Source organism: Ochotona curzoniae, unplaced genomic scaffold (assembly GCF_017591425.1).
Source record: "Ochotona curzoniae isolate NIBS_2020 unplaced genomic scaffold, NIBS_Ocur_1.0 scaffold_3208, whole genome shotgun sequence".
Lineage (NCBI taxonomy): Eukaryota > Metazoa > Chordata > Mammalia > Lagomorpha > Ochotonidae > Ochotona > Ochotona curzoniae.
The window spans coordinates 17,775,387-17,800,061 of record NW_024467106.1 but is presented as its reverse complement, the minus strand read 5'-3'; the positions used below and the strand labels follow the sequence as shown (position 1 = coordinate 17,800,061).

Sequence of the window (24,675 nt, the reverse complement as noted above, 5' to 3'; positions counted from 1 at the left end):
TCACAGACTCACAACAAGTGATGTTTATGTGCATGTGTATGTATGCACGTATTTGCAAAACAGAAAAAGAGCGAGAGAGACATGGCAAGAATGCTTCCATGTGCTGATTCGTTGTCTAGATGCCCACAACGGCTGAACTGTAGTGGTGGGGGTGAGGGGGACCAAAGACAGGAGCTGGAGCTCAATCCAGGTCTGCATTTGAACTGCCTCCCAGGATCTGCTTTAGCAGGAAGCTGGAACCAAGAGCCTGAGCTAGGCGCTGGCAGCCTAACCACCAGACCAAAAACCTGCTTTACAAGTAGTTCTTTTTGACACCTAATGAATCATGAAAAACGATTCATCCTGTTTGGTTGTTGGTTATCCTTGGGTTTATGTGCATCTCAGAGAGATGAATATACTGTATTGACCTTTTACCTCCTATTGTGGCATGAAAGACAGGATTTCAGATGGTCAGGAGGTGGGAAGCCTGATCCTAAGAGTGGTTTCAGCATGGATTTTGGCCTGTCCCTCCCACAGGTTTCCTGCCATTCTGTTCTTTCCCCATTCCCTAAATGTAGTCCCTCAGTTCCTCCATAGAGTTCAGGTTTCCTTGTGTTCTGATGTCCAGCAGAAGTTTGTCTTCCCTTCTTTGATAGTCACACTAGAATGGAGCCAAGCGTCCTTGGTTGTCTCTGCCTCTGTCAGTGCAGTTTTTGAAGACAAAGAGTGACATTGGATGTGCATCCTCTTGGTTAATACAAGTGGTGGCACACTTCACACCTTTTAAAGCTAAGTGATTGAAGCTGTCTATGACTGTGGAAGTTAAATGTACCTTGAAAAATACACTCTTTCATTGCTTTTTTTTCTTTGCTTTTTTTCATGTGCAGGTGTTACAATAACAATGAAGGATACCAACAAAAGGTCATCAACTGTTTTGAGTTTTTTTCTCTGCTGCTTTTCTCTTCCTTGTCCATATGTAATGATATTAACTAATACAGTTTTTTTTTTTAATTTGTTTACTTCTCTTTGAAAGGCAGAGAGAGTTTGAGGAGCTTTGCCATCTACTGTTTTACTCCTCAACTGCTTGGGAGCTGGGAATTCTGTCTGGATCTCCCACGTATGTGGCAGGGACCCCACTACTTCTGGCTCCCAGGGTGTGCACCAACAGGATAGCACAATTTGGAAGTGGATCTGGGATTCGAACCAGGAACTCCAGTATGGGATGAGAGCATCCTAGGTGGCATCTCAACCACTGTGCTAAATGCCAAACCTTAAGTATATTTGTAGTATATTTCTTTTTTTAAATTTTATGCCAAGTGATTATAGTAGGAAGAAATGAGAGTAACTGAGATGCAGATATCTTGGGTAATAATGGCTTCTTATTTTGATTATCTCTCTTTAGGAAAGACACCGCTGATCTTTTAACATGGAGGATTGTCTTCATACCTCATCTGAGAATCTGTCCAAATTGGTCAGCTGGGCCCACAGCCATGGGACCATTTGCAGCCTCATTCCAAACCTGAAACACCTGCTTTCTGAAGGTTCCCATGGGAACCTGACGGCAATGTGGGGCTGTAGTGCTGGCCATGCTTACCACTGGCCCCTAACAGCTACTTGCAGAGCTGGGTCCCAAGAGAGAGTGTGTTTCCAGGATAATAGAAGTTTTAACTCTGATAGTCCCAGTATAATCGGGGTGCCTTCTGAGACACAGACTAGCCCTGTGGAAAGGTACCCTGGGAGACCAGTAAAAGCAAAGCTAGACTGTAACCGAACCAGAGACTCCTGCGACTTCTCTTACTGCAGTGAGCCTTCTGAACTGGATGAGGCCGTTGAAGAATATGAGGATGAAAACACCCTCTTTGACATGGTTTGTGAGTCTTCTGTTACTGATGAGGACAGTGACTTTGAACCCCAAACCCAAAGGCCTCAAAGCATTACACGCAAAAGGCCTGGAGTGGTGCCATCTTCCCTCCATTCAAGCTCTCAAGCGCAGATGATGGATGAATGCAGCAATGATGTCATCATCAAGAAAATCAAACAAGAAATTCCAGAAGACTATTACATTGTGGCAAATGCAGAGCTGACTGGAGGAGTAGATGGACCAGCTCTGTCATTGACACAGATGGCAAAACCCAAGACTCAGGCTCATGCTGGTCCATCCTGTGTTGGGTCTGCTAAGCTTGTTTCTCATGTCACATCTGCCATCAGCACGGAGCTGGACCCACATGGTATGTCTGCATCCCCCTCTGTGATCTCCAGACCAATCGTCCAGAAGACTGCGAGGGTGTCTCTGGCTTCACCAAACAGAGGACCCCCTGGTGCACATGGCACCAGTCAGCAGGTAGCCATGCAGATGCCTGTGAGCACATCCCATCCTAACAAGCAGATCAGCATCCCTTTGTCTGCCCTGCAACTTCCTGGACAAGATGAACAAATTGCTTCGGAAGAGTTCCTGCCCCATCTGCCCAGCCAGGTCTCTTCCTGTGAGGTGGCCCTTTCTCCTTCAGTCAACACAGAGCCAGAAGTGAGCTCCAGCCAACAGCAGCCCCAGGTCGCACCAACCATAACCACTGAGGCCACAGCACAGTGCATACCAGGTATGGTGCATGAGGTGACACCAAGTCCCTCATCCGCATACGTCAGAGAATTCTGCGCCGTCAGCACTTCTAACACTGTTGTCTCAATTTACTAGAATTCAGTCCTTTATTTTTCTCAAAAAGATAAAAATGATAAAGTAGATTATATCTAGGCAATATGATGAAGGGAATTCATTGGATATGGTGAGGCAGTCATCCAGCTGTCAGGTCTTAGGGCCAAGAGGACAACTACAGGATTGGGCTGTTGATGCTGTACAGCTAGGTATAAATTTGCCGTCTGATCCTAAGCCACATATGTTGATAATGAAGTTATTCTTCAAAGCTTTTTAAAGGCTTTTTTTTTCTGTCAAGCTGAAGATATTTATTTGCTGTTTGAGGTCAAAATTGTGTTGACTGAGGCATTTGATAATAATAAACCTAATGCTTTTCTATTACCATTTATTTTGTCCGAAACAATTTGCGTCACTGGTCATTAAGGTTGGCATGTGGCTTAAAACAAATTTTTAGAAAGGAAACAAATATTCCTAAAAACCGCGTTGGACTTTTTTGGTCAAAACTGAAGAGTCAGATAACTTGCCCCTTTGTCATGTGAGCCTAACTGGAATGGATTGAGAGGAGAGTGAGATAATTACACAAGGCTTCTCCCTGTGATGCTCGCATTCTGACACTGAGTATTTAGTTAACATGGGTTATTTGAGTCTCATGTCTCTGGGTTCATGATTCAGATCTGCCAGGCCAGAACTGGATGGATACCCATGGAATACTGAAATCTGCTCTCTACACATTTTCATTTCTCTTCATTCCTTCTCAAAAATAAGTATTTTAGAAAAGCTTCCTAGAAGCCTGAAGCACATGTGTCCTTTCTTTGAAAAATCTTAGAAATAAATTGCTTTACCAAAAGGTTTTCTAATTTTAATGTCAACTAAAATCTAGATTCCCCAGAAGTAATCTTTCATTTATGATTTTGTAGCATAGTTTAATAAAGTATATACTGAAAAGTATTCCTATCTTGAGTAGAAAATGTGTGTTTCAGTTTGTTCATTTTTAGAGAATGACTTCTTATATCATAATGTTTATTATTTTATAGTGTATGATTCAGTGGCTTTATGTATATTTAGAATTGTTCAGTTGTCACTGTTACCTGATTTCAGAACATTTTGATCACCCTAGAAAGGAACCCGTGCTCATTAACAGTCATTCTTGCCCTGCTACAGTCCTGGCGACCACTAATTTACTCTCTGCCTCCACGGATTTGCCTATTCTCTATGTTTCATACTAATTGAATCATAACATGTGCCTCTTTGTTACCGTCTTCTTGTAGCTAGCATCATGTTTTCATGATTAGTGCACTTTTTCCCTTTGTATTGCCAAATATTTTACTGCATGAATATACTGTATGTTATTCTTGCTTTCATCAATTGATAGACATTTGGATTGTTTCCATGTTCTGTCTATTAAGAATAATTCTGATATGAACATTTGTCTAAATATTTTTGTGTAAGCATGGATTTTCTTCTTGCTTAGGCAGCTACCTAGAAATGGAATTGCTAGTGTGTATTTTTTTAAAAATAGGTGACTCTGTGTGTTGAAAGTTTGTGTGGAGCTGCCAAACTATTTTGCAAAGCAGCTGCACTGTCTTAGAATCTCAGAGGCAGTGTCTGAAGCCTCCTGTCTCTTCACATTACCTCCAGCATTTGTTTTCCAAGTTGACAAGTAGGATAGCTGTCCTGTTAGTTGTGTGAGGCAGGGTCATTGTGACTCTGATGACTGGTGATACTGAGCTTTGTGTCATGTGCTTATTGGCCATTTGTATCTCTTTTGAGAAATACACATTTAAATCCTTGGCTCATTTTTTAGAAAAACAACTGCTTTTTTATTGGTGAGTTGTAATAGTTCTTTATGCATTGGACATGTAAGTCCCTTATCAGATATGTGATCTGCAAGTATTTTCTTTAATTTCGTAGGTTGTCTTTTTCTTTCTATGAAAAATAAACACATTTGTTTTTCTGTTTTGCTTCTACCACTGAATAACACTGTGGTCTTTGGCAGAATGCTGTCTTTATTAGGTTGGGAAAGTACCTTTTTATTTGACTAGTTGTGAATCTGGCTTATTTATTTGTTTCTCTTCCAACTCCTCTTTTTCCATGTAAATTAGCAGACCTAACCTGGTGATGTTTTCTGTATTTTTATTTAATTTACATTTGAGGATGGAGTTCAGAAATGTACTTTGCAGAGTGATCCAGTATATCAAACAGTTTAATAAGACCATTTGCACACATCCTTCTGCTACTTACCCTGTAACACAGGATGTAAGATTTCCCAAAATCTGCCTAGTACAACACTAAAAGAGGTGCTGAGGCTCCTTACTAAACCACATGTGAATATCTTGCTATGTAGTTATTTTGGAAAAGAAACTGAGGCTTTTTTAAGAGGAAATAATCCATTTCTTATTGTGTATGTTGTGCTCTTTTAGGTTTTCTTCTTCCCTCATTAACATTGTACATCTTGACAACTATAAAAAGCAGGTATTTCCAAGAATAGCACATAGCATATACAGTCACAAACTTGGGCTTCACACTTACAAGGAAAATTGATTTGGCTTGGACTTGAGCTCTCAAAGAGAGCAGTGTGAAGAATTGGTAGTGGGAATTTCTCAAAGAATGATCCAAGTGTTTTGATCCATTGGCCTCTGGAAGGATATTATGTTACTCTACTGTTAGCATCAGAGAAAGACTATTTAACCTCGAATCTGTTTTCTGAATATTGATTTTTTATGTTTGCATATTTATTTATAACAAACCAGTCTTCATCCCAAACACAAAGTTAAATAGTGAAAAACTAACCTGTGCACCCATATAGGACTTATGTACAGACAGCCCTTACTCAGTCACTTAGGAAAGCACATGAGACGGAGCAGAAAGTGGGTTTAGAATGAGCGAGCTGAAGACGAGAGGAGGCTGTTAGACACAGACACAGCGGAAGCTTGGATTGCTATCACATCATTGAAGAAATACTGCCTATCTTCAAGTACTATTTTTAAAATGATTAATTTGACAAGTGACTGTTGAGTCTGCCAGAAACAAAGAAAAATTGTTTCATTTTGTTTAGTATTCCTGAAGCCATTTAAATTCTCCCAGTGGAAAATCATCCTTATTTCTGTTCAGAACTGAACTGATAAAGTCATAAAATGTTAATCAAGGTGTGGATACGATCGTTAATTTTCATGTCAACCCTACCATTCTTCTCAATCCAAATCTTAGCAAGCAAGGAGTAAAGAGGACTTACGTTATTAGAAGAATTATTGACTGTCTGCCAGTAGCTTAGATTCCGTTATTTTCTTAAGTTTTCGTGTTAAATATGAGGCATTTGTCATAACGAAATTAAGTCCATTGCATCATGAGTTGGATTTTTATAGGTATATGTAAATAACTATAGTCATATACCTAATACATGTGTGGTGTATAGAGAGAGAGAGAGAGAAAAGCTTCATTTATGATTTTTCACATGAATCTTTTTTATTAATCAGCTCTATTCCCAGAAATGTTATGGTAACAAGAAATCAATTTTTGCTTATCAGGTTTAGAATATTTATACCTCTTTTGATAATACCTATCTTTATCTTTTAGTATGTCCAAATATGTTTTTATATGTAACTCAACATGTATCATGCATATTGGGGAATACATTTCCCAGTTTACCACTGTTTTTTAACAATGCTGGTGACATTTTTGAGCTGTGTATTTTGTTTTTCTGAAAGCTGTTCTTTCAGCATCTGTTTGTCCTCTTTCCTGTACTTGCGTTTTGCTTATTAAGAAGCAAATTATAATTTATTATTGTTACTATTACCTTATAATTGTTTTTCTTTTAGTTCTTCCTTTTCCAGCTTTTAACTTTACAATTAGAGTATGTGTTTGGGGTGGAGTCTCACACTATTTACCAAATAATTCCCTTTTGTTATTGAATTGATTCAAATACCACATCTTCACAATTTCATCTATTTCTAGTTTTTAGTGGTTATTGATTATGTTATATTTTCTCTTCTAATTTTTAATGTTTGATTATATTTTATACAAAACACCTTCAGAGGAAAAGTGGTGTAGTCTCAATCATTTAACATGCTTTTTGAAAAATTACTCAAAATTGAGTTCATTGAGCTTTTAAAAATTACATATTAACATCCAGTTTCTTGGTCTGTATTGACACTATAAATAATAGTTACTCTTGTCAGAATCTGAGTTGAAATAAGTTAAAAGAGAGAGTGAATTGCCTTAGTTCAAAGCAGATCTCGAAGCAGGCTTTCATCCTGGCTTCCGACAGTGTGTTATTTACTGTTCACCATTCGTCACGGCGGCTCCCTCTCTGTAAGAGCCTAACCTGCTCGACTGTGGACGTGAGATGATTGTGCTGCTGATTTTCATGTCTAGTAGAAGAAGGAAGCTGTAGAGCAGCCCTTGCACGAACCCTGAACCCCTCGGGGGCCACTGAACTGCTGCCCTTGAACCTTATTGACATCAACCCTCTACCAGCTACGTAGCTCAGTGGGGTGGGGTGCAGATATTTTCCCAAGAATATTCTAAACACTATTCTTGTGAGGGGCTGCCAAGTCAGGTTGCCTGTAAACTGCTTATATACATATTATTTTCAGTTTTCTTCTGAACATTTAGTTTTCTTATGTAGGCAAATAGAATTGTTGTTTGGAATTCAGAGATATGCTGGAATAGTTTTCTAATATCAGGAATAGAAATTTGTATAAATGTATGTGCTTATTTACATTCTTGTATATGTGTATCTGTGTGTACACACGTATTTCCCAATTGCATAAAACGAATGCTCCTTCCAGATGGGGCAGGTGCTGCTGTAAAATAGACTAAGCTTCTTACTGTTGTGCCAGCATTCCATATGGGTGCCTGTTCATATCCTGGCTGCTCCCTTCCTGATCCAGCTCCATGTGTATGGTCTGTAAAATCAGTAGAGGATGGCTCAAGTCCTTGGGACCCTGCATCCATGTGGGAGACCCAGAGGTACTCATGACTTCGGGATAAGGGCCAGTCCACCTCTGGATAATTGTGGCCATTTGAAGAGTGTATGGAAAGTGTTTCTTTCTCTCTCTCTGTGTCTTTCTATCTCCCCTCCTCTCTGTAACTCTAATTTTGAGTAAAAATATAAAAGGTTTGCTGTTGTGACTCACTAGGCTAATCTTCTGGCTGCGAGTGCCGGCATCCCACATAGGCACTGGTTCATGTCCCGGCTGCTCCACTTCCCATCCAGTTCCTTGTTTATGACCTGGTAAAGCAATGGAGGATAGTTCCAAGTCATTGGGACCCTGCATTCATGCAGGGAACCCAAGGAAGCTCCTGGCTTCTGATTGGTTCAACTCAGACTGTTGTGGCAATTTGGTATTGGAAAAACAGCAGATGGAAGATCTCTCTCTGGCCCTCCTTTTCTCTTTAAATCTGCTTTTAAAATAAAAATAAATCTTTCAGCAAAATAAAAAAGAAGAGGAAGAATAATCTAGACTATAGTTTGTTTTTCCAGCTAGAGCTTTTGTCATAGCTTCCTGCTAAAGGACTAAAGACAAACATTTTTGAAAGACCAGGGAGACAAAGAAAACATTTTATTCTTTGTTTGCTTGTTTTTTTGGTCATCATTTGCTGCTTATCACTAAGAGGTGTTCTTCTGAGGATTATTTGGCTTGCAGTTCTGAGCAGTAAGATAGCAGAGCCTGGTGGCCAGCACTGCAGCTGGTTTGTAGCCTAGTAGCTGTAATCTATTGAGCTCCCTGCTTATGAACCTGGGAAAGCAACAGTTAGGTGCAGGTTGAGTCCCTGTAACCACATGGGAGACCCAGATGAAGCTCCTGGTTTTGGTCAGGCCCAGCTCTAGCCAATTTTTCCACTTGAGGAGTGAACTAGTGGAGGTGATATTTCTCATTCTGTGGTTGCTTAACTCTATCTTTCAAATAAAATAAATCTTAAAAAAAAAAAGAGCCTGCCATGTAAGAGTGAACAACATCTGGGCCTGATGTGGCACAGCATGCTAATTCTCTGCCCTGTGGTGCCAGCATTGCACATAGGTGTCAGTTTATGCCCCAGCTGCTCCACTTCGATCCAGCTCCCTCTCTGCCAATGGCCTGGGAAAGCAGCAGAGGATGGTCCAGCTCTTTGGGCCCCTGTACCCACATGGGAGATCAAGAAGAAGCTCCAGGCTCCCAGCTTTGGGTCAGGCATGCGGGGCATCAACCAGCAGATGGAAGACCTTCTTTTCTCTGTCTCCTTCTCTCTACAATCTGCCTTTTAAATAAAAATAAGTCTTAATAAGTCTTAAACAAGCAAAAAAACCCAAATGCATCTGAGGTGACTCCTGGCCCTGCCTGCTGCTTGGCTTCCTGACCTTAGCGATGCATTCCACTGTTCTGAGACTGTTCCTTTTTTATATAATAATGATGAGTCTGTCTTGCAGTTATTGTGAGGATCAGATGCAGAAACACACATAAAGCACTAAAGAGACTACCTAGCCTGGGATAAACATGAAATAAATAATTTTAATTGCACCTTTACTAGTATTTTTATTTTCATTATCATCGTTATCAATACTACTGTTTCTCAGTACTCTTTATTTAAACATGTTAGTTTGTTTTTCATGTTATTTGAAAGGTAGAGACACAGAAATCTTGCATCCGCTATTCATTCCCCAAATGCCCATAGTAGCTGGGGCTGACTTGAGCTAAAGCCGGAAGCCCAGAACCCAATCCAAGTCTCCCACCGGGATCTCAGGCCTGAGGACTTGAGCTGTCACCTGCTGTCTGTCAGGATGCACATTAGCATTAGCAAGAAGTTGAAGCTGAAGGCGGAGCTTGTAGTCCTGCAGGTGTCTCTTACAGTGTCTTATCTACGATACTAAATGCCTACTTCTTTAATGAAGTAGATTGTGAGTTTTGTGAGTTTTTCTCTGTTTTAGTCCTCCATCTGTTAAAATGCAGTCAGTGGACCAGCATCACCGGGAAGCTCGTTTATGGTGTTTAGTGTCCAGACCCACACAATCTGAACCTGAATGATCTCCAGGAGACTTCAAGCACGTTGTAGTTCGAGAAGCAGCCATCTAGGTGTTGAGGATCCACGTTACGGGTCACATTTTTGTTGCATTTAGTCACACAAGGGTTTTGAGCCCTCTTCCTGTTTCAGAAAATCTCTCCTTATGCATCTGTGTTTCCCCTTAGGAGAGGCCGGAAACTTGCTTTTCAAGTTTGTGTTTCAGCAAGGTCACAGTGTTCTTAGCTAAGGATTTGCTGGTGTCTATGCCGTACCCAGGGAAGTGCAAGTTAAAACAATGAAGTGCTATTTCGCTCCTATCAGAAAGGCAAAAATTACTAATTATAACTATACTAAGTGAAAAATCTCAGTTACTGTCGATAGAGAAAAGAAAAAAGAAGTTGTATTTATCAGTGGAGTTAACGAGTCAGCCATGTCTATATGTATTGGTAACGTGTAAATATTTGAAAGTTGTCTAATATTACTTTACACTACAATATTATTAAAATATCATAGTTAAAAACATGACTAGTCCTGTGTTTTGTATGTTAAACATATGCATTTCAGGAAGTTGGACATGACAGATAGGAATAGATACACCGGAAACAAAGTGTATTTGGAACATTTCCCCTAAAAATTTTGTGACAAATATGACAGAATGTTGACACTTCATAAATCTGAGCTGTGAGAACATGGGTTTATATTAAGAAGAGACTGCTACCAGCAAAGCTCAATGGGTTTTTGCCTCACTTAGTATAGAAATGAAAATCTGGGAGTCAGTTGCAGAGAGAGAACTTTTTTTTTTTCAAAGTGAACAAGTGAACATGGAAAGATGAGGAAAAGGGAAACGACCTCCCGGGGGAGATCCAGGAGATTGTATCTCCCAAAAAGAAAGAGTCACCGAGGTTTACAGAAGTGTCTTGGGATTCTGTAGGTTCCCTGACTGCTCTCTGGGTAAGAATCTGCAAGACCTTCCCTGATGATGATCTCAAAGCAGTTAGTAAGTGATGGCAATTCCTATGTTGCCCACTTGGAAACGTTATTGTGTGATTGGCAATACATAAAGCAGTGGGATGGTGGCCCAGGGAGCATGGTCTCACAGGTCTTGCCCTGAGACCTGACCCAAAGTTTTAGCAGGCTTGGAGAGTCTCAAAGTGTAAATTGAGTGCCTCAAGTGGAACCCCAGACATGTCCGTCCTTTTCTAGATGACTTTGACAAGTAGCTTAGCTTTCTCATGCATAAAATGGAAGTGCTACTGTGCCTTCCGTATAGGATAGATTATACAGATGGTAATATCAACATCCATGTGAAGCCTGATGACTGTAGGCACATTGTTCTGTTTTTCTGTATGGTTTAAAGGTTATTATTTTTAAATATAGATCATGCAGCATAAATAAAGCTGTGGGTATTCATGAGTCTTCTAATGATACTCTTATTATTGAAAGTGGAACATCATTTTTCAGAAGACCCAGAGTTTGATAGATTGTATCAGGAGTAAAGAGCCATGTCTTGTCTTGTTTTTGTTGTTGGTGGTGTTGTTTGCTTAACCAGTCTTCTGAACAAGTCATCCGTGTTTCCACGTATCACACTTGGTTTTCAGGATCAACTATATGACAAGCATGGGCTGGACTGGGGATTATAAAGATGAATGCTCATTTCCCTGGCCCCTAGACAACATTGTTTAAAGAATGAGGCAGCTAAACCAACATTTTCAAGCATATAAAAGATGCATTAAGTGTGGTGGCACAGTTGCCTCAGCGCTGGGGAACCCAGGAAAGGCCATTTCAGGCAGACAGAACTGCATGTACAAATGTGTAAGGAAGTGAGCAGTTGAGTGTAGCTTGAGGGTAGGTTTCAAAAGAAGCAGGAGAGTTTGCTGAAACAGGCTGGAGCCTTTTGTGAAAGGCTGTGTCTGTGATGTCTCTGATATCTTGGGGAGCAGAGACACAGCTCATTAGCCTAGAAGATCCCACTGATAGCTTTGGAAGTAGAAGCTGGGATATGAGCTGTTTAGTATGAGTTGCTGTCAATCCTAGAGAGGTGTCAGTAACTGCGCACAGATGGCAGCGATGAGAGTGCTGGAGAAAAGGAAGCAGATGTTGATGTTTCAGGAGTTCAAGTATAGAGCTTGATGCCCTCGTAGTGTTAGGCCTTTTGAAGTGTCTTGCCACCTGCATATTCCCTTGTCCAAAATCACATTCTTGTCTAAGGTAATACCAGAAGATCTTCAGGGCACAAAAATCCACAGCCAAATTCCAGTTCTTTGTGTATAGAATAAAGCAGCATTGGGAATTTTGAAGATTGTAATAAATCTGTAAAAAAGAGGGGGAGGGGCAGGAGGGGAGTAACGGGGGTGGGGCGGAATAGCATTGTGGTGTAGAATGCTGAGCCTCCACCTGCAGCACTGGCATCCCGTTGAGGTATCATTTGTGTCCTGGCTGCTGTATTTTCGATCCAGCTTTCTACTTGCAGCCTGGGAAGGTAGCAGAGGATGATTCAAATCTTTGGGAACCTGCACCCATGTGGGAGACCTGGAATAAGTTCCTGGTTCCTGGCTTTGGATCAGCCCACCTCCAGCCATTGTGGCCATACGGGGAGTGAACCAGAGGATGAAAGATTCTCCCCCCCCCCCTTTGTTTTCTCTCTGACTCTGCCTTTATTCAAATAAAAATATGTTAAATCTTTAAAAAGTTTTGAAGCTTGCCATGACCTTTCACTCCTCCAGTCATTCAATAATTCACCGTCAGAAACCTGCAAAGTGCAAAGGTCAGATTGGGTGCCAAGAAGGTACAATAAGAAAGTAACCATGTGGTTGAAATTCTTATGCCACCTATGGTGTAAGGGGAGAGACCTCTGACTCCTACCTTCTCAGAACACCCCCAGTTCAAAACAAAACAAAAACAAAAAACCTCAAAGATTCTGATCTGAAATTCTGTTGAAAGTGTGACTTCATGAAACTAAGTAGATTGCCTTTAGAGAACATGTTTCTAGAGAAATGACTAACAATGGCTAAGTGAACAATTAAGCCACTTTGTTAAATCTATAGCACATCTTTCTTAGCTGGAAGTTAAAAGCTCAGGGACTACAGGCCTTTCATTCCACATTTATATAATTTCTTAGAAACATTTTATTTAATTGGCAATAAGGAACCTAGTATTAAAATTATAATATTGCTTATTTTTGCAGACAACTAACTAGTGAGTTTTAAGAGTATGAAATATGATTATTTACTAGCTTTCTGAAAGGCAAAAGTAGAAAATCAGGCTCATGGCTCTCTGTTGTACAAATGCAGTTTTGTATAAATTTGTGTGTTTTAGGAGCCATTTTTGGTGAATGCCTGCACATCTTTTTTTTAAGATTTATTATTTTTTAACTTATTTTTATTGGAAAGTCAGGTATACAGAGAGGAGGAAAGACTAAGGAAAATCTTCCGTTGATTCACTCCCCAAGTGGCCACCAGGGTTGGAGCTGCACCAATCTGGAGCCAGGAGCCCTTTCCAAGTTTCTATCCTGGTGCAGGGTCCCAAAGCTTTGGGCCGTCCTCAGCTGCTTTCCCAGGCCACAAGCAGGAAGCTGGATGGGAAGCGGGGCCCACATGGAATCCTGGTACATACAAGGTGAGGACTTTAGCCACTAGGCTAACACACCAGGTCCCTACACATTGTTTTAAAGTATCATTTGTCTTTGTGTTACACAAAAAAATTCCCTTTTTTATTTGATTATATAAGAGCATTTTCACATTATTCAAATGAGATAGAAACTCTGTTATTAAGTTACAGAATGGATCTTCCCAAAGTTTGTAAGAGGTGGTAGTAAGAAAAGTTGCATACATTCAAAACTTTTTGAGCCAAAATAATTATCTTTTTTTTTAATTACTTAATTTATTTTAATTTATTTGAAAGAGTGGCTGGAAGGAGAAGGGAGAGCAGTATTCTGTCCACTAGTTCACTGCTCACTGTCCAGATGCCCCCACCAGCTGGGGCTGGGTCAAGTTGAAGCCAGGGCTTGAGAATTCCATCCTGGTCTCGCACATAATGGCAGGGATCCAAGTCCTTAAACCATCCTCCGCTGCCTGCCAGGGTGCACACTAGCAGGAAGCTGGATCCGGAGCTGGTTTGAGCTCATGTCCTCTGACAGGGGATGCCACTGTCCAGAACAACACCCAGGAAGTAAATTTAGGTTTTAATAACACTTTTCCATGACCATTTTTAAATACCCTCATCTTTAAACTTCACCAACATTTGATTGAGACTTCCAGATATGCATATTCCAGTGTAATGCACTGGTAAATGTAAGAATACACTTTAGTTTGCATGAATTTGGATTTGACTAAGGTTACTGAGAAGCCAAGGACCAATTCAGAACTGAGGATGACATGGGTCTTAGTTTCCTAGAAGTGGTTTCTATTTTTGGGATCTGAGAAGATGAAGTAATGGGTGACTCAGGTCATCTGAGGCAGTTGCAGGTTACTGAAACATGAGCCCTTATACTATGCGTTCAAATGTGTTTTCCTTGGAGAAGCAACTGCCCACTTTCTGTCCTCACGGATGGAGCCACCTGCTCACTGTGGGTCTCAGTAGAGAGGGCCAGAGTGCAGCTGACCCACTTCATCTTAGGCCCAGTGATAATTTCTCTTTCAACCTAGATCTCGCTTATGTAAGTGGGAGGTTTGTGTTCCCTGAGGAGTATATTATAACAAGAAGAAGTATTTATAGAGCAAGGCAAAAAATGAAAGATGGTGCTTCTGTGGCTACCAGGCAGTTTTGTTCTTTATTTGAGGTGAGAACATTGATTGGATTTACAGTCAACTAAATCTGATTTAATGATTAATGCACCTTGGTTGCTTTATTGAGCGTTAGGGTATACATCAGTGCTGCCTTAAAATCTGTAAGATTGCTTACTTCAACAAAACCAATTGCTTTCTGCCTTTAAAAATTTTATCTTTATTAAGGCAATACGTGTACATGACAATCAATACAAATAATTTTGCTGAGCACTAATGGTCTCTCACCTTATCTCGTCACCCTTTAATCGCAGTCGTTCAAACGCAATTTTCTATTTTCAGTTCTAACAAAATTCTGAACAAATGGCAGATACTTCTGTTGCTTGAATCATCAACTTGTGAGATTTTCCCTAGATGATTTGTTATAAGAGAGGAAGATTTAACTCCTTGTTTCGATAACTTCCAGTATCTGACTGTTAGGTTATTAAAATACACAAGTGATGATTAAAGTATACAAGTTGCCAATAAAAGAACTAAAAATAATGAAGGCGAAATGAAATATACATCTTTTACCAAAGGAGGCAGATGTTACATCCCTTGTTCCCATTTTTCTGGCTTTACTGCTGAGACTCTTCCTCACATATTTTATTCTCTTTTGTGGGTATCTTATGGTTAAGTCCTTTTTGTGGGTTTTTTTTTCAGTTTTTTATTATTGTCACTTTATAATATAGTTCCATAGGTTCTGTGCCCTCCCCAAATCCACCCACACACACCGAGTTCGCCCAAGTCATTACAACTGTATAGTTCCTCATAAACAGTCATAAGTCCATCACTGTGGGCATGGACAATGGCAGAGAATCCAGCATTCCATTGTCAAGACCCATCCAACAGTTTCACTGGGAGTCCATCCTTAGTCCAGATGAAGACATGCATACTGCACCATATCCTCACATCTGGACATGTCAGTCATCACTACACAGTCACTGTAAATCCCCCCAAGTGAAAAGCCACAAAACAAAATCAACAGGAAAAAAGAAAAAAATATTTACAATGCCATAAAGTTAAACAACATGCCACTGGATATGATGGTCTCCATTACACAGTTATTATACATCCCCTTAAATGAAAAGCCTTTATGTTCTCTCCTTATCTTTTCTTTCTGTTTTCTTCCTTTTCCTCATTCTTCTCTAATCCTGCCAGTTGCCAGTCTATTTGTTTGTTTATATTTAAGAATATGGGACAGGATATCCACGTCTTCTATTGGAGTTCAAGTCCTGGCCCTAGTCTTCATTCCAGCTTCTTGCTAATATGCCTTGCGGGGCAGCAGGTGATGGTTCAAATAGTGGGGTCCCTTCTACCCAATTTGAACCCCTTGCTTCTGCCTTTGACCTGGCCCATCTGTGGCTGCTAAGAAAACTTGAGGAGTGAACCAGCAGATGACTTTCTGTCTCTCTAACTCTCTCTCTCTCTCAAATAAGTAAATACAAATTTAAAGATGTTGAGCAGAATTTTGTTGTGGATTTCTTCTGTAATTCTGTGAATAGACACATTTCTCCCCCTCCCCCAAGCAAGGCCTTTTCCTTGAATGAAAAGTAGAGTGCAGTGTATTGATTGGCAGGACTTTCATTAGAGAGAGTAGATGGAGAGCTGTTGAGTGGTCAGCAAATCTCAGGCATCAGCACACTTGTTAAAGACCTTGCATCTTCCATGTGATGGCTTTCATTCCCTTAACAAGGTCTGTTCTGATTACTTTCCATGGGAAGGGGTCAGAGTGGAATGGTAAGGAGGTTAGGGAGGGACTTCACTGGTACAGCTGTTACACATCTGCTGTCAGTCCTGTGCATGTGGCTCTAGTTTTTGTATTTGTTTACTTACTTGAGAGGGAGTTGAGAAAGAGGCAGTGGGATCCTATCACTGCTTCACTTAAAATTGCCTGAACAGCCCCAGGCAGGGGGCTGAAATCAAGACCTGAAACTTAATCTGGATTTCCCATATGAAGGGCAGGCACACAACTTCTTAAGCCATCACTGCTGCCTCTTGGGGTGCACATTAGCAGGAAGCTGGAGTTGAGAGCAGAGCCAGACTTGAACCCAAAGTCTTCCAGGATGGGATGCTGGCATCTCAAGTGGTGACTTAAGAGCTGTGTCAAGCAGCTTCTGTTATCTCTATTTTTCCCTCATTTCTCACCCATTGTGTTGCAAGGCCCACAGCCTCCAAGGCTCCAAAGGATGGTGGGCTCTAATTTGGACACATCCCTGTATGGTTGGTCTGATGCCTTAATACTGCATGTGTGACACCCTGATCATTGATGTTAACTGAGAGCTTCATAAAAAACACAGATTTTCAGCGTTCACTAAACACAGTTGTTTAAATATCTTTGCTGTCAGGAAGTCCCTGAGTGATTTTATTCACTTAACAAACTTGAGAACAAGGTTCCAGGCTACAGTTTAATCACCATGTCTTAGTTTTTCAAATGTGCTAGCAGCTGTCCATGCTGCAAGGCTGTGTTAAAGTCCCCATTGAATGATTATTTAGGTTCTGGCTTGTCTGAGGGTAGAGGCAGTAGATAACATCATGTTGATATTTTGAATTCTGTAGCTATGCTTGATGCTCATGAAAAAGAAAATTCAGGCATGTTCTCTTGAAAAATTTTTATAATTTAAGTATTTGTATAATGTGATTGATTCAGGAAACTGATGTGGTAATGCAGATCACTGTTAGTTGTAATGCGCCTTGCTGTTGCCCTCACTGCCCTTGAGCTTTGTGTGTTGGAATTTTGAAGATGATGGGCAATATGTACGAGCTTTGCTGTGTTACTGCTGCTGGGGAAAGGAACGGAAGGGCCGTAACTGCTGATCAAAGACAATGCGTTGAATGCTAGGTTCTTGGTTATGTTTCGACTTTTATAGCTGATACTTAAAGCAATAATATAGCTTTAATATTTGAGTTCATGTATGGAAAAATTCATTAGTGTATACCTAAAACTCGATCCCTGTTATTTCTTACTGAGGCATTATTTTGAAACTCAGCATTTGTAAACTAGAGGTTTTCCGAATGCAGCTGTTGTGTTAGACCACCTGTTGTTCTTAAGAAGCAGTATGATACAGTAATTACACACTTGAACCTAAGAACCAGACTGCGTTGCTCTAACACTTTCTACCTGTGTGACATGGGGACAAATTACTCAACTTTCCTGATTCTCCTTTAAATCATCTGTGAAATAAGGGAGGGACAGGTGTTGGCCCAATGGGAAAATATGACAATAATATGACACTTTAGTAAAAGAGAAATAGTTTGAGTAAATAGTACCAAAACTTTGGAAATTTCTTCTTTTTAATATTTATTTTTGTTGGACAGTCATATATACAGAGAGGAGAGACAGAGAGGAAGATCTTCTATCTGCTGATTGACTCCCTAAGCAGCCACAATGGCCAGAGTTGAGCCAATCCAAAGCCAGGAGCCAGGAGCCTCTTCTGCATCTCTGACGAGGGTGCAGGGTCCCAAGGCTTTGGGCTGTCCTCCACTGCTTTCCCAGGCCACAAGCAGGGAGCTGAATGGGAAGTGGAGCAGCCGGGATTAGAACCGGCACCCATATGGGATCCCAGTGCTTGCATTTCTCTTTATTATCTACTTAGCAGTGAACTAGAACACATGGTAATTCTATACTTAACTTTTTGAGGAATTGCCAAATTGTTTTCTGAAGCAGTTGTGCCATTTTGCCTTCTCTTCAGCCATGTGTGTGGATCCAGTTTGTCCACAGTTATGTCAGTAAGTGTTCCAATCTGATTGTAGCATCTTAGCGGGCATGGAGTGCTATCTTAACTGTTTTTTTTTAATTTGCATTTCTCTGATGGTTAGCCATCTGGAACTTTTTTTTTCCCCACACTTTTCTGGCATATTTTAATGTAAGCGTTTTCAAACATTGGGGGCATCTGTAGTTGTTTACTCAAGTCAGCGGTGACCGGTAAATATTGTTAGTCTTCTTGCTTCTAACTCTGCCTCCTATGCATAAGTAAACCCATTCATTGACCTCCTTTCTGTATCACAAAATAACTGATAGAATGTTTTATTCGTTTCCCTGTGAAAGCACACATACTTACGATAATAATAATGGTAGAAACAGATGCATACCAAAACAAGACAGCCCACTGAGATGATGAGCTGTGTTAGTGAGTGGTATGGCTCCAAAGTCTCTGGTGTGGTCACACATGATCCATGTGCTGCCAGAAGGAAACACTAGACTTCCTATTTTTTATTTCAAGCAAATAAAGACATGAAGTTTTCCTCATCTTTAGTATGCTGACAGGGCATACACATAGTGGAAATACACGCTTTAGAACTGCCGATTGAAAGCATTTTGACACAGACCTGTACAATCAAATTGCTAGAGCCCTTTAACCAAGAAAATAAAGTGCTGAGAATTAAAAGAAATAACACTAATTTCATCCTGAACTTCATTGAGCAGGATGAAGAATTCTAATCATGCTAAGGGATGCATTTTGTGATTTGACTTTCAGGTCTGACTTAGGAATACAAATATTTCTTTTAAAATTAGACTCGACAGAATATTTTTAACCTAAGGGGTATATTAGGATTTATATTATAGGTGGATCATAAGTTTTTAACACATTGTATACTGTTGTAAATGTTACTACATTGTTCTATATTATGGAAAGCAGTCTCATTAGAGAAAAATCTTTGTTTTCTTGTTTTGCCTCTGCTTATAAATGGATAACAGAATGCTAATCCGTGTAGAAAATACTTTAATTTTTATTTTATATAATGAAATTCTCAATATGTTTTGTTATTCTTCAGTGACCCACTTAGAGAAATTAGCATCCTCCTATCCATTAGGTTATTACTTCTTAGGTGGGATTTAATGAATATTTATAGCCGAACTCAGAAGAGAAAGAGGTAATTTATTAGAATTTTGTGCATTTACATTTTTATGTGTTATCTGTTTTCCTTTTGCTTGATGTGCCATACATCTTTTGTTTCAGGTTGATTAATAACTCTCTTTTGTTTCTGAGTTTATTATGCATTTCAATAAAACATGCCTTCATATTCTGATTCTTACTGATTAAGAAATACAGTCATATAAACTGAATGTAAATTTAAGGGAAAAATTGTTTCTAATCAAAAGTTTGTGGTAACTATTTCTGTGGGTATACAGCATTTCATCTCTTAAGTTCATCAGATGTTGTTTCATGTGTTATATTCTGTTCTCAGCTATTAAAGTCATGATTTTAGGCAACTCATGAAAATCTCTTTCCAAATACTGAGTCCTGACTGCTATACTGATGAACTGTTAACAAAGAGAGATTCTGCTTTAACTTCAGGATTCCTCTTTTGTACACAGGGTTACGTGCTGTCATCTCTCTTTTATTACTTCATGCAAAATAGCAAAAACAGCCAAAAAAGAAATAGAATATTTCTAAAGTGCTAATTATCTTACTGATTACTTATGCTAACTCAATTCTCCCAACTCTGTGAAGTTGGGGTTATAATTACAGATGAAGAAGCTAAGTTCATAAAAATGGTGAAGTTCCCGGAGCCTGCGGAGGTAGGAGAATGGAGACCTGGGTTTCTGCCCCACTCTGGCTTCCAAGTTCCTGCCCTTACCCACCAGGCTGCCTTGCCTGGTGATGTCTCCTGGGCCCTTCTCAGCCTCCTATTTGACCTGGAAGTACAGTTTTAGGATCTGTACCAACATTCACTCAGCTTGCTTTAGCTGTCCAAAACCTAAATCTTGCTGGGAACTCCTTTTCTGTTTGTTTTTAAGGTTTCTTTTATTTTTATTGGAAAGTTAGAGAGAGAGAGAGAGAGAGAGAGAGGAGGAAGAGGAGAGACAGAGAGGAAGATCTTCTGTCTGATGATTTACTCCCCAAGTGAATGTAGTGGCCGATTCTGTGCTGATCCAAAGCCAGGAGCCAGGAATTTCCTTCGGGGTCTCCCACTCGGGTGCAGGGTCCCAAGGTTTTGGGTCGTCCTCTGCTGCTTTCCTAGGCCCCAAGCAGGGAGCTGGATGGGAAGTGGAGCTGCCGGGATTAGAACCGGCACCCATATGGGATCCTGGTGCGTTCAAGGCAAGGACTTGAGCCACTAGGCCACCACACCAGACCCTGGAACTTCTATTATATTTCAAAATCTAGTCTCCAAGAGGAGTCAAAAATCAAAATGTTTTAACAGTTGGAGAAGACATGGACAAGTGTGCTTAAAATAATGCCTGCCAACTTGAGGTGCTAAGTGTTGGTGAATATCAAAGCCAGTACTAAAATTTCTGGAAAGGAAAAGGAGATTACTTTGCATTTTTCTCTCCCTCTCTCTCTCTCTCCTTTTTAACTTTGTATCATTTTTTTCAACATTTATTTATTTATTTATTTATTTATTTTTATTTGAAAAGCAGAGACCTTGCTTCCTCTGGTTCACTCTACAGATTCCCACAGCAGTCAGGCCTGGCCCATCTTAAGGCACAAACCAGGAGCTTCAGTCCAGGTCTCCCAGGAGCTTGTAGATAACTGAGTATTTGAGTCATCACTACTGCCTCCCAGTGTGTGCGGTAGCAGAAAACTCAACTTAGAAGCAGAGCCAGGACTTGAATCTTGGTACTCTCTAAGGGGTACAGGCATTCTAGGCAACATATTTACCACTGTGCCAAATTCCTGCTCCCACTTTTATTTGATGGTTTTATAAATTGCATGCATTGTGTAATCAGGTTAAATATACCTGTCTTCTCAGCATTTCTTTATGTTGAAAAAATTCAAACCCATTCTAGCCTTTTTAAAGTCTATATTTACCTTACTATGCAATAGAAGGATCAGAACTTTTTGCTTCTGACAATAGCCCAGTGCTTATTAATCAGCCATTATCTCTCATTCCTACTGTTCCCAGTTTCTGGTAACAACATTATACCCTTAACTTTGGTGAGATAAAGTTTTTTTGTTGTGTTTTTTTTTATTCCACAAGTGAATGAGATCATATGGTACTTGTCTCTCTAAGCTTGGCTTATTTTACTTAATGTTCTGACCTTCAGTTCCATTCATATTGCTGCAAAAGGCAAGATTTTGTCAGTTTCTGTGACTGAATAGTATTGTGTTGTGCATGTGTGCCATGATTTATTGGTTGTTTCCATTGCTTGGTTGTTGTGAATTGTGCTGCAGTAAATATGGGCATGCAGGCCTCTGTCTCTTCAGTAGGGCGATTTCATGTCCCGTGGATGTATGAACGACAGTGCACTTGCTGCGTCACATGGTGGTTCTATCTTCAGTGTTGTAAGGGACCTCCTCACTGTTTTCCGCATGGCTGATCTGATTTATATTCCTACCAACAGTGTGCAAGGTATCCCTTTTCTTCATATCACTTGTTGCTTTTTGTTTTTGGTAATAAGAAGTCTGTCAGTTTGGTAAGTCTTGCATAGTTGAAGTGTATGTTTTCTGATAATCAAATGGATTCACTTAACAAATACTGATGAGTACCTACTACTTCTGACCTGTGAATGAAGCAGGATGTAAGTCCCTACCCTCCTGGAGTTCACATTCCAATGTAAGCTTCTCTTAGAGCTTGTATTATACATATCAAATAATAACACAAAATACATACTTACAAATTGTTAGGAGATGATATGTTAGGAAATAGGAGAGAGAGTAAGAAAGGATGTTGGTAGATCCCTCAGGAAGTAACCTTTGACCTTTAAATGAACCATGAGAAATTGGGAAAGAAAAACCAAAAATGTATTCCTATCAGAGGGGTCATCAGCTGGTGCAAATTCTTTGAGATACTGAGATAGGAGCACATTCGAAAACTTGAACTGAGCCACTCTGAGCAGCTTGATTTCAGATGGGAGTGTGAATCAGACCAGAGCCTGGTGGGAGCTGCTGTGGGTTGAACTTTCAGTTCAGGGCATTCTGAGTTCGTGGAAGTGACACGGGCAGACATGGCATTTAGAAAGCCCTCACAGACTGCTGAATGCAGGACAGTATGAATCGGGGCAAGAATGAACACAGAGGGCCCTCACTGAGGCTAGGCTGGAATTTCTGCGTCGCACCTAGATAATAAACCCAATGTCAAAGCCTTATTCATCTTATAATCTCCAATTTTAGATGATCAAAAGAAATTACATAGTGGCTTGCACAGGCATTACTGTCTTAGTGGTAGTTTTTCTTTTGGAAAGAAGACAAAAGAGCATTTCAAAGAAAAATAAGATAAAAAAGAAAGCCAGAGGGTATAGCAGTGACAGAATGGACTTGGTCATTGAAGAATATTATTTCTAGTTAAAATTCTAAATTAGATATGTACCCACATGTACCCAGTGGCTGTCGTTAGATGATAGCTTTATAGACCATTTGCTTTCTTTGTCTTTACCTTTTGTATTTTGGGGCAAAAAAAAATTCTATATCATGTGTTACTTCTGTGGTAAGACAAATGCAATTATTTTTTAATTAGGGAAGACACATAAAACAACATTTTCTTGATGTGAAGCTACCCTTTAACCCATTTATTATCTAAACTGCAATTTTTTTTTAATTAGAAGGTATTTATGCACAGCAAATTTATAGGTATGTCAGCCAGCCGAGGTGAAATGCAGTCATGACTGAATTCCTGAACTCTGTGAGGACCCATTTTTACCTTTAAAAAATAATGTGATGTTCAATAGCGTTTTCTAAAGAATCAGAGATTGAAAACAATGAGTATATATAGATGGATGTAATGATGCCTGTTTTTAAAATATTCTTGTGATGTCCCAATGAAGTCATCAAAAAATTCACTGGAAAGAAGAGGCTCATGTGTGCGCCAAGACCATGGAGAAGGTAAATGCCACAACTGCAGTGAACTTGTATGACTGGCTGAAGTCAGAGAAAGCGAGAGCTAAAAAGCAAGGGTCTGTTTGAAAATTATGTATGATGCCTTGTATGTCAAAGTCTAATGGCAGCAGCCCACCATATGTTTTATGTGCTAAAGCAGCAGCGGATATTTCAGACACATCAGCAGGTACTCTCAATTCAGTGTGTGGCACTCTAATAAAAAAAAGTGGGGGAGAAATTTCTACAGTTTCTAATAAGCAATATATCAACGGGTGCTGTCGGATTCTGTAGAAAAGTCCACAACATGATTTATTACATTAATTACAGTCATGTGGGCTTCGTGCTGCTAAGCCTGCAGATGCAGCCACACTCTAAAGTTGATTTAAGAATATATTTTGGCCAAGACAAAAGTGCTCCTTATTGTGATTAATACGGTACAATATTTATTCTCCTATTCTGTTCTTTGCCTTTGCTGTGGTGCTGAATGCTTAATTTCTTTTTCTGTGACTTGGAGTTATTTGATATTTGAAGAGCTTTGTCTTGTTTCTATTCACACCTGTCGACTGGTCTCTTTTGCATTTTTGGTGTCTCTTTAGGTTTCTCCTGATGTTCCATCTCCTGTGTATGAGTAGCCTGTCTGAATCCACCTTCCAGGCACAGGTGGATAGCCCACAGGGGGTGTCCTCGGGGCTCGTGAGGTGGCTCTTTGCACTACTACGGCTGCTATGGCTCTTGGTGGAGAAAGGAATAACATAATTTTTCTTCTTTTAAAAAAGTGTACACACACACACACACACACACACACACACACACACACACACACACACACACAATGTTCCAGAGAGACAGAGATAAATGAGAGAGATAGGATTTGGGCAGAGGGGAGGAGATACTGAACCAGCTTCAATCTGCTGATTTACTTACCAGCAAGGGCTGGTCTGGTCAGAGGTTGAAGCCTGGAACTGGGAACACACTTCAGGTCTTCACTGGGGGGTGGGACCTCAGTCACTTGAGTGATCCCTGCTGCCTCCCATGATCTGTATTAGTGGGAAGCTCCATCCAGGGGCACAAGCTGTGGTGTAGAAGGCAGGCATCTGAATTGACATGTTACCATCAGACCAAACTCCACCCCTGTTTTCTTCAATTAAAAAAAGCACTTTTAGAAAATTTCATGATTGTACCCTTGTTTAGTCCTATTTGAAATTCTTATCTCTTATATTGACAATAAGCATATCAAATCATGGGATTCTTAGTTCTATTTTTTGTAATATTTATTTATTTTAAAAAGGGTTGCATTGCTTTTCTATCTGCTGGTCTCACCCCACCAAATGGCTTTAACAGCCAGGGCTAAGCTAGGCCAGAGCCAGGAGCCAGGAATTTCATCCCACATGAATGGCAGGGGCCCAAACATATGGGTCATCCTCCATTGCTTTTTCTGAGGCATTTGCAGGAAGCTGGATTGGAAGTGGAGCAGCTGGGACATGGATAAGTATCCTTATCGGATGCTGGCACTGAAGACAGTGGCTTAGCCCACTACATCACAATG

General features: G+C 40.2%; 1 protein-coding gene across 2 annotated transcripts in view; it reads left to right on the top strand.

The window, feature by feature from the left end:
• The first annotated feature begins 1,385 nt into the window (after window positions 1-1,385).
• KIAA1958 (KIAA1958 ortholog) overlaps window positions 1,386-24,675 on the top strand; it is a 71,960-nt gene continuing 48,670 nt past the window's right edge. For both annotated transcript variants that reach the window (XM_040963101.1, XM_040963100.1), the window contains exon 1: window positions 1,386-2,576. In XM_040963101.1, the coding sequence (XP_040819035.1) occupies window positions 1,406-2,576 (1,171 nt within the window). In that variant the 5' untranslated portion in view covers window positions 1,386-1,405. The remainder of the gene's footprint in view (window positions 2,577-24,675) is intronic.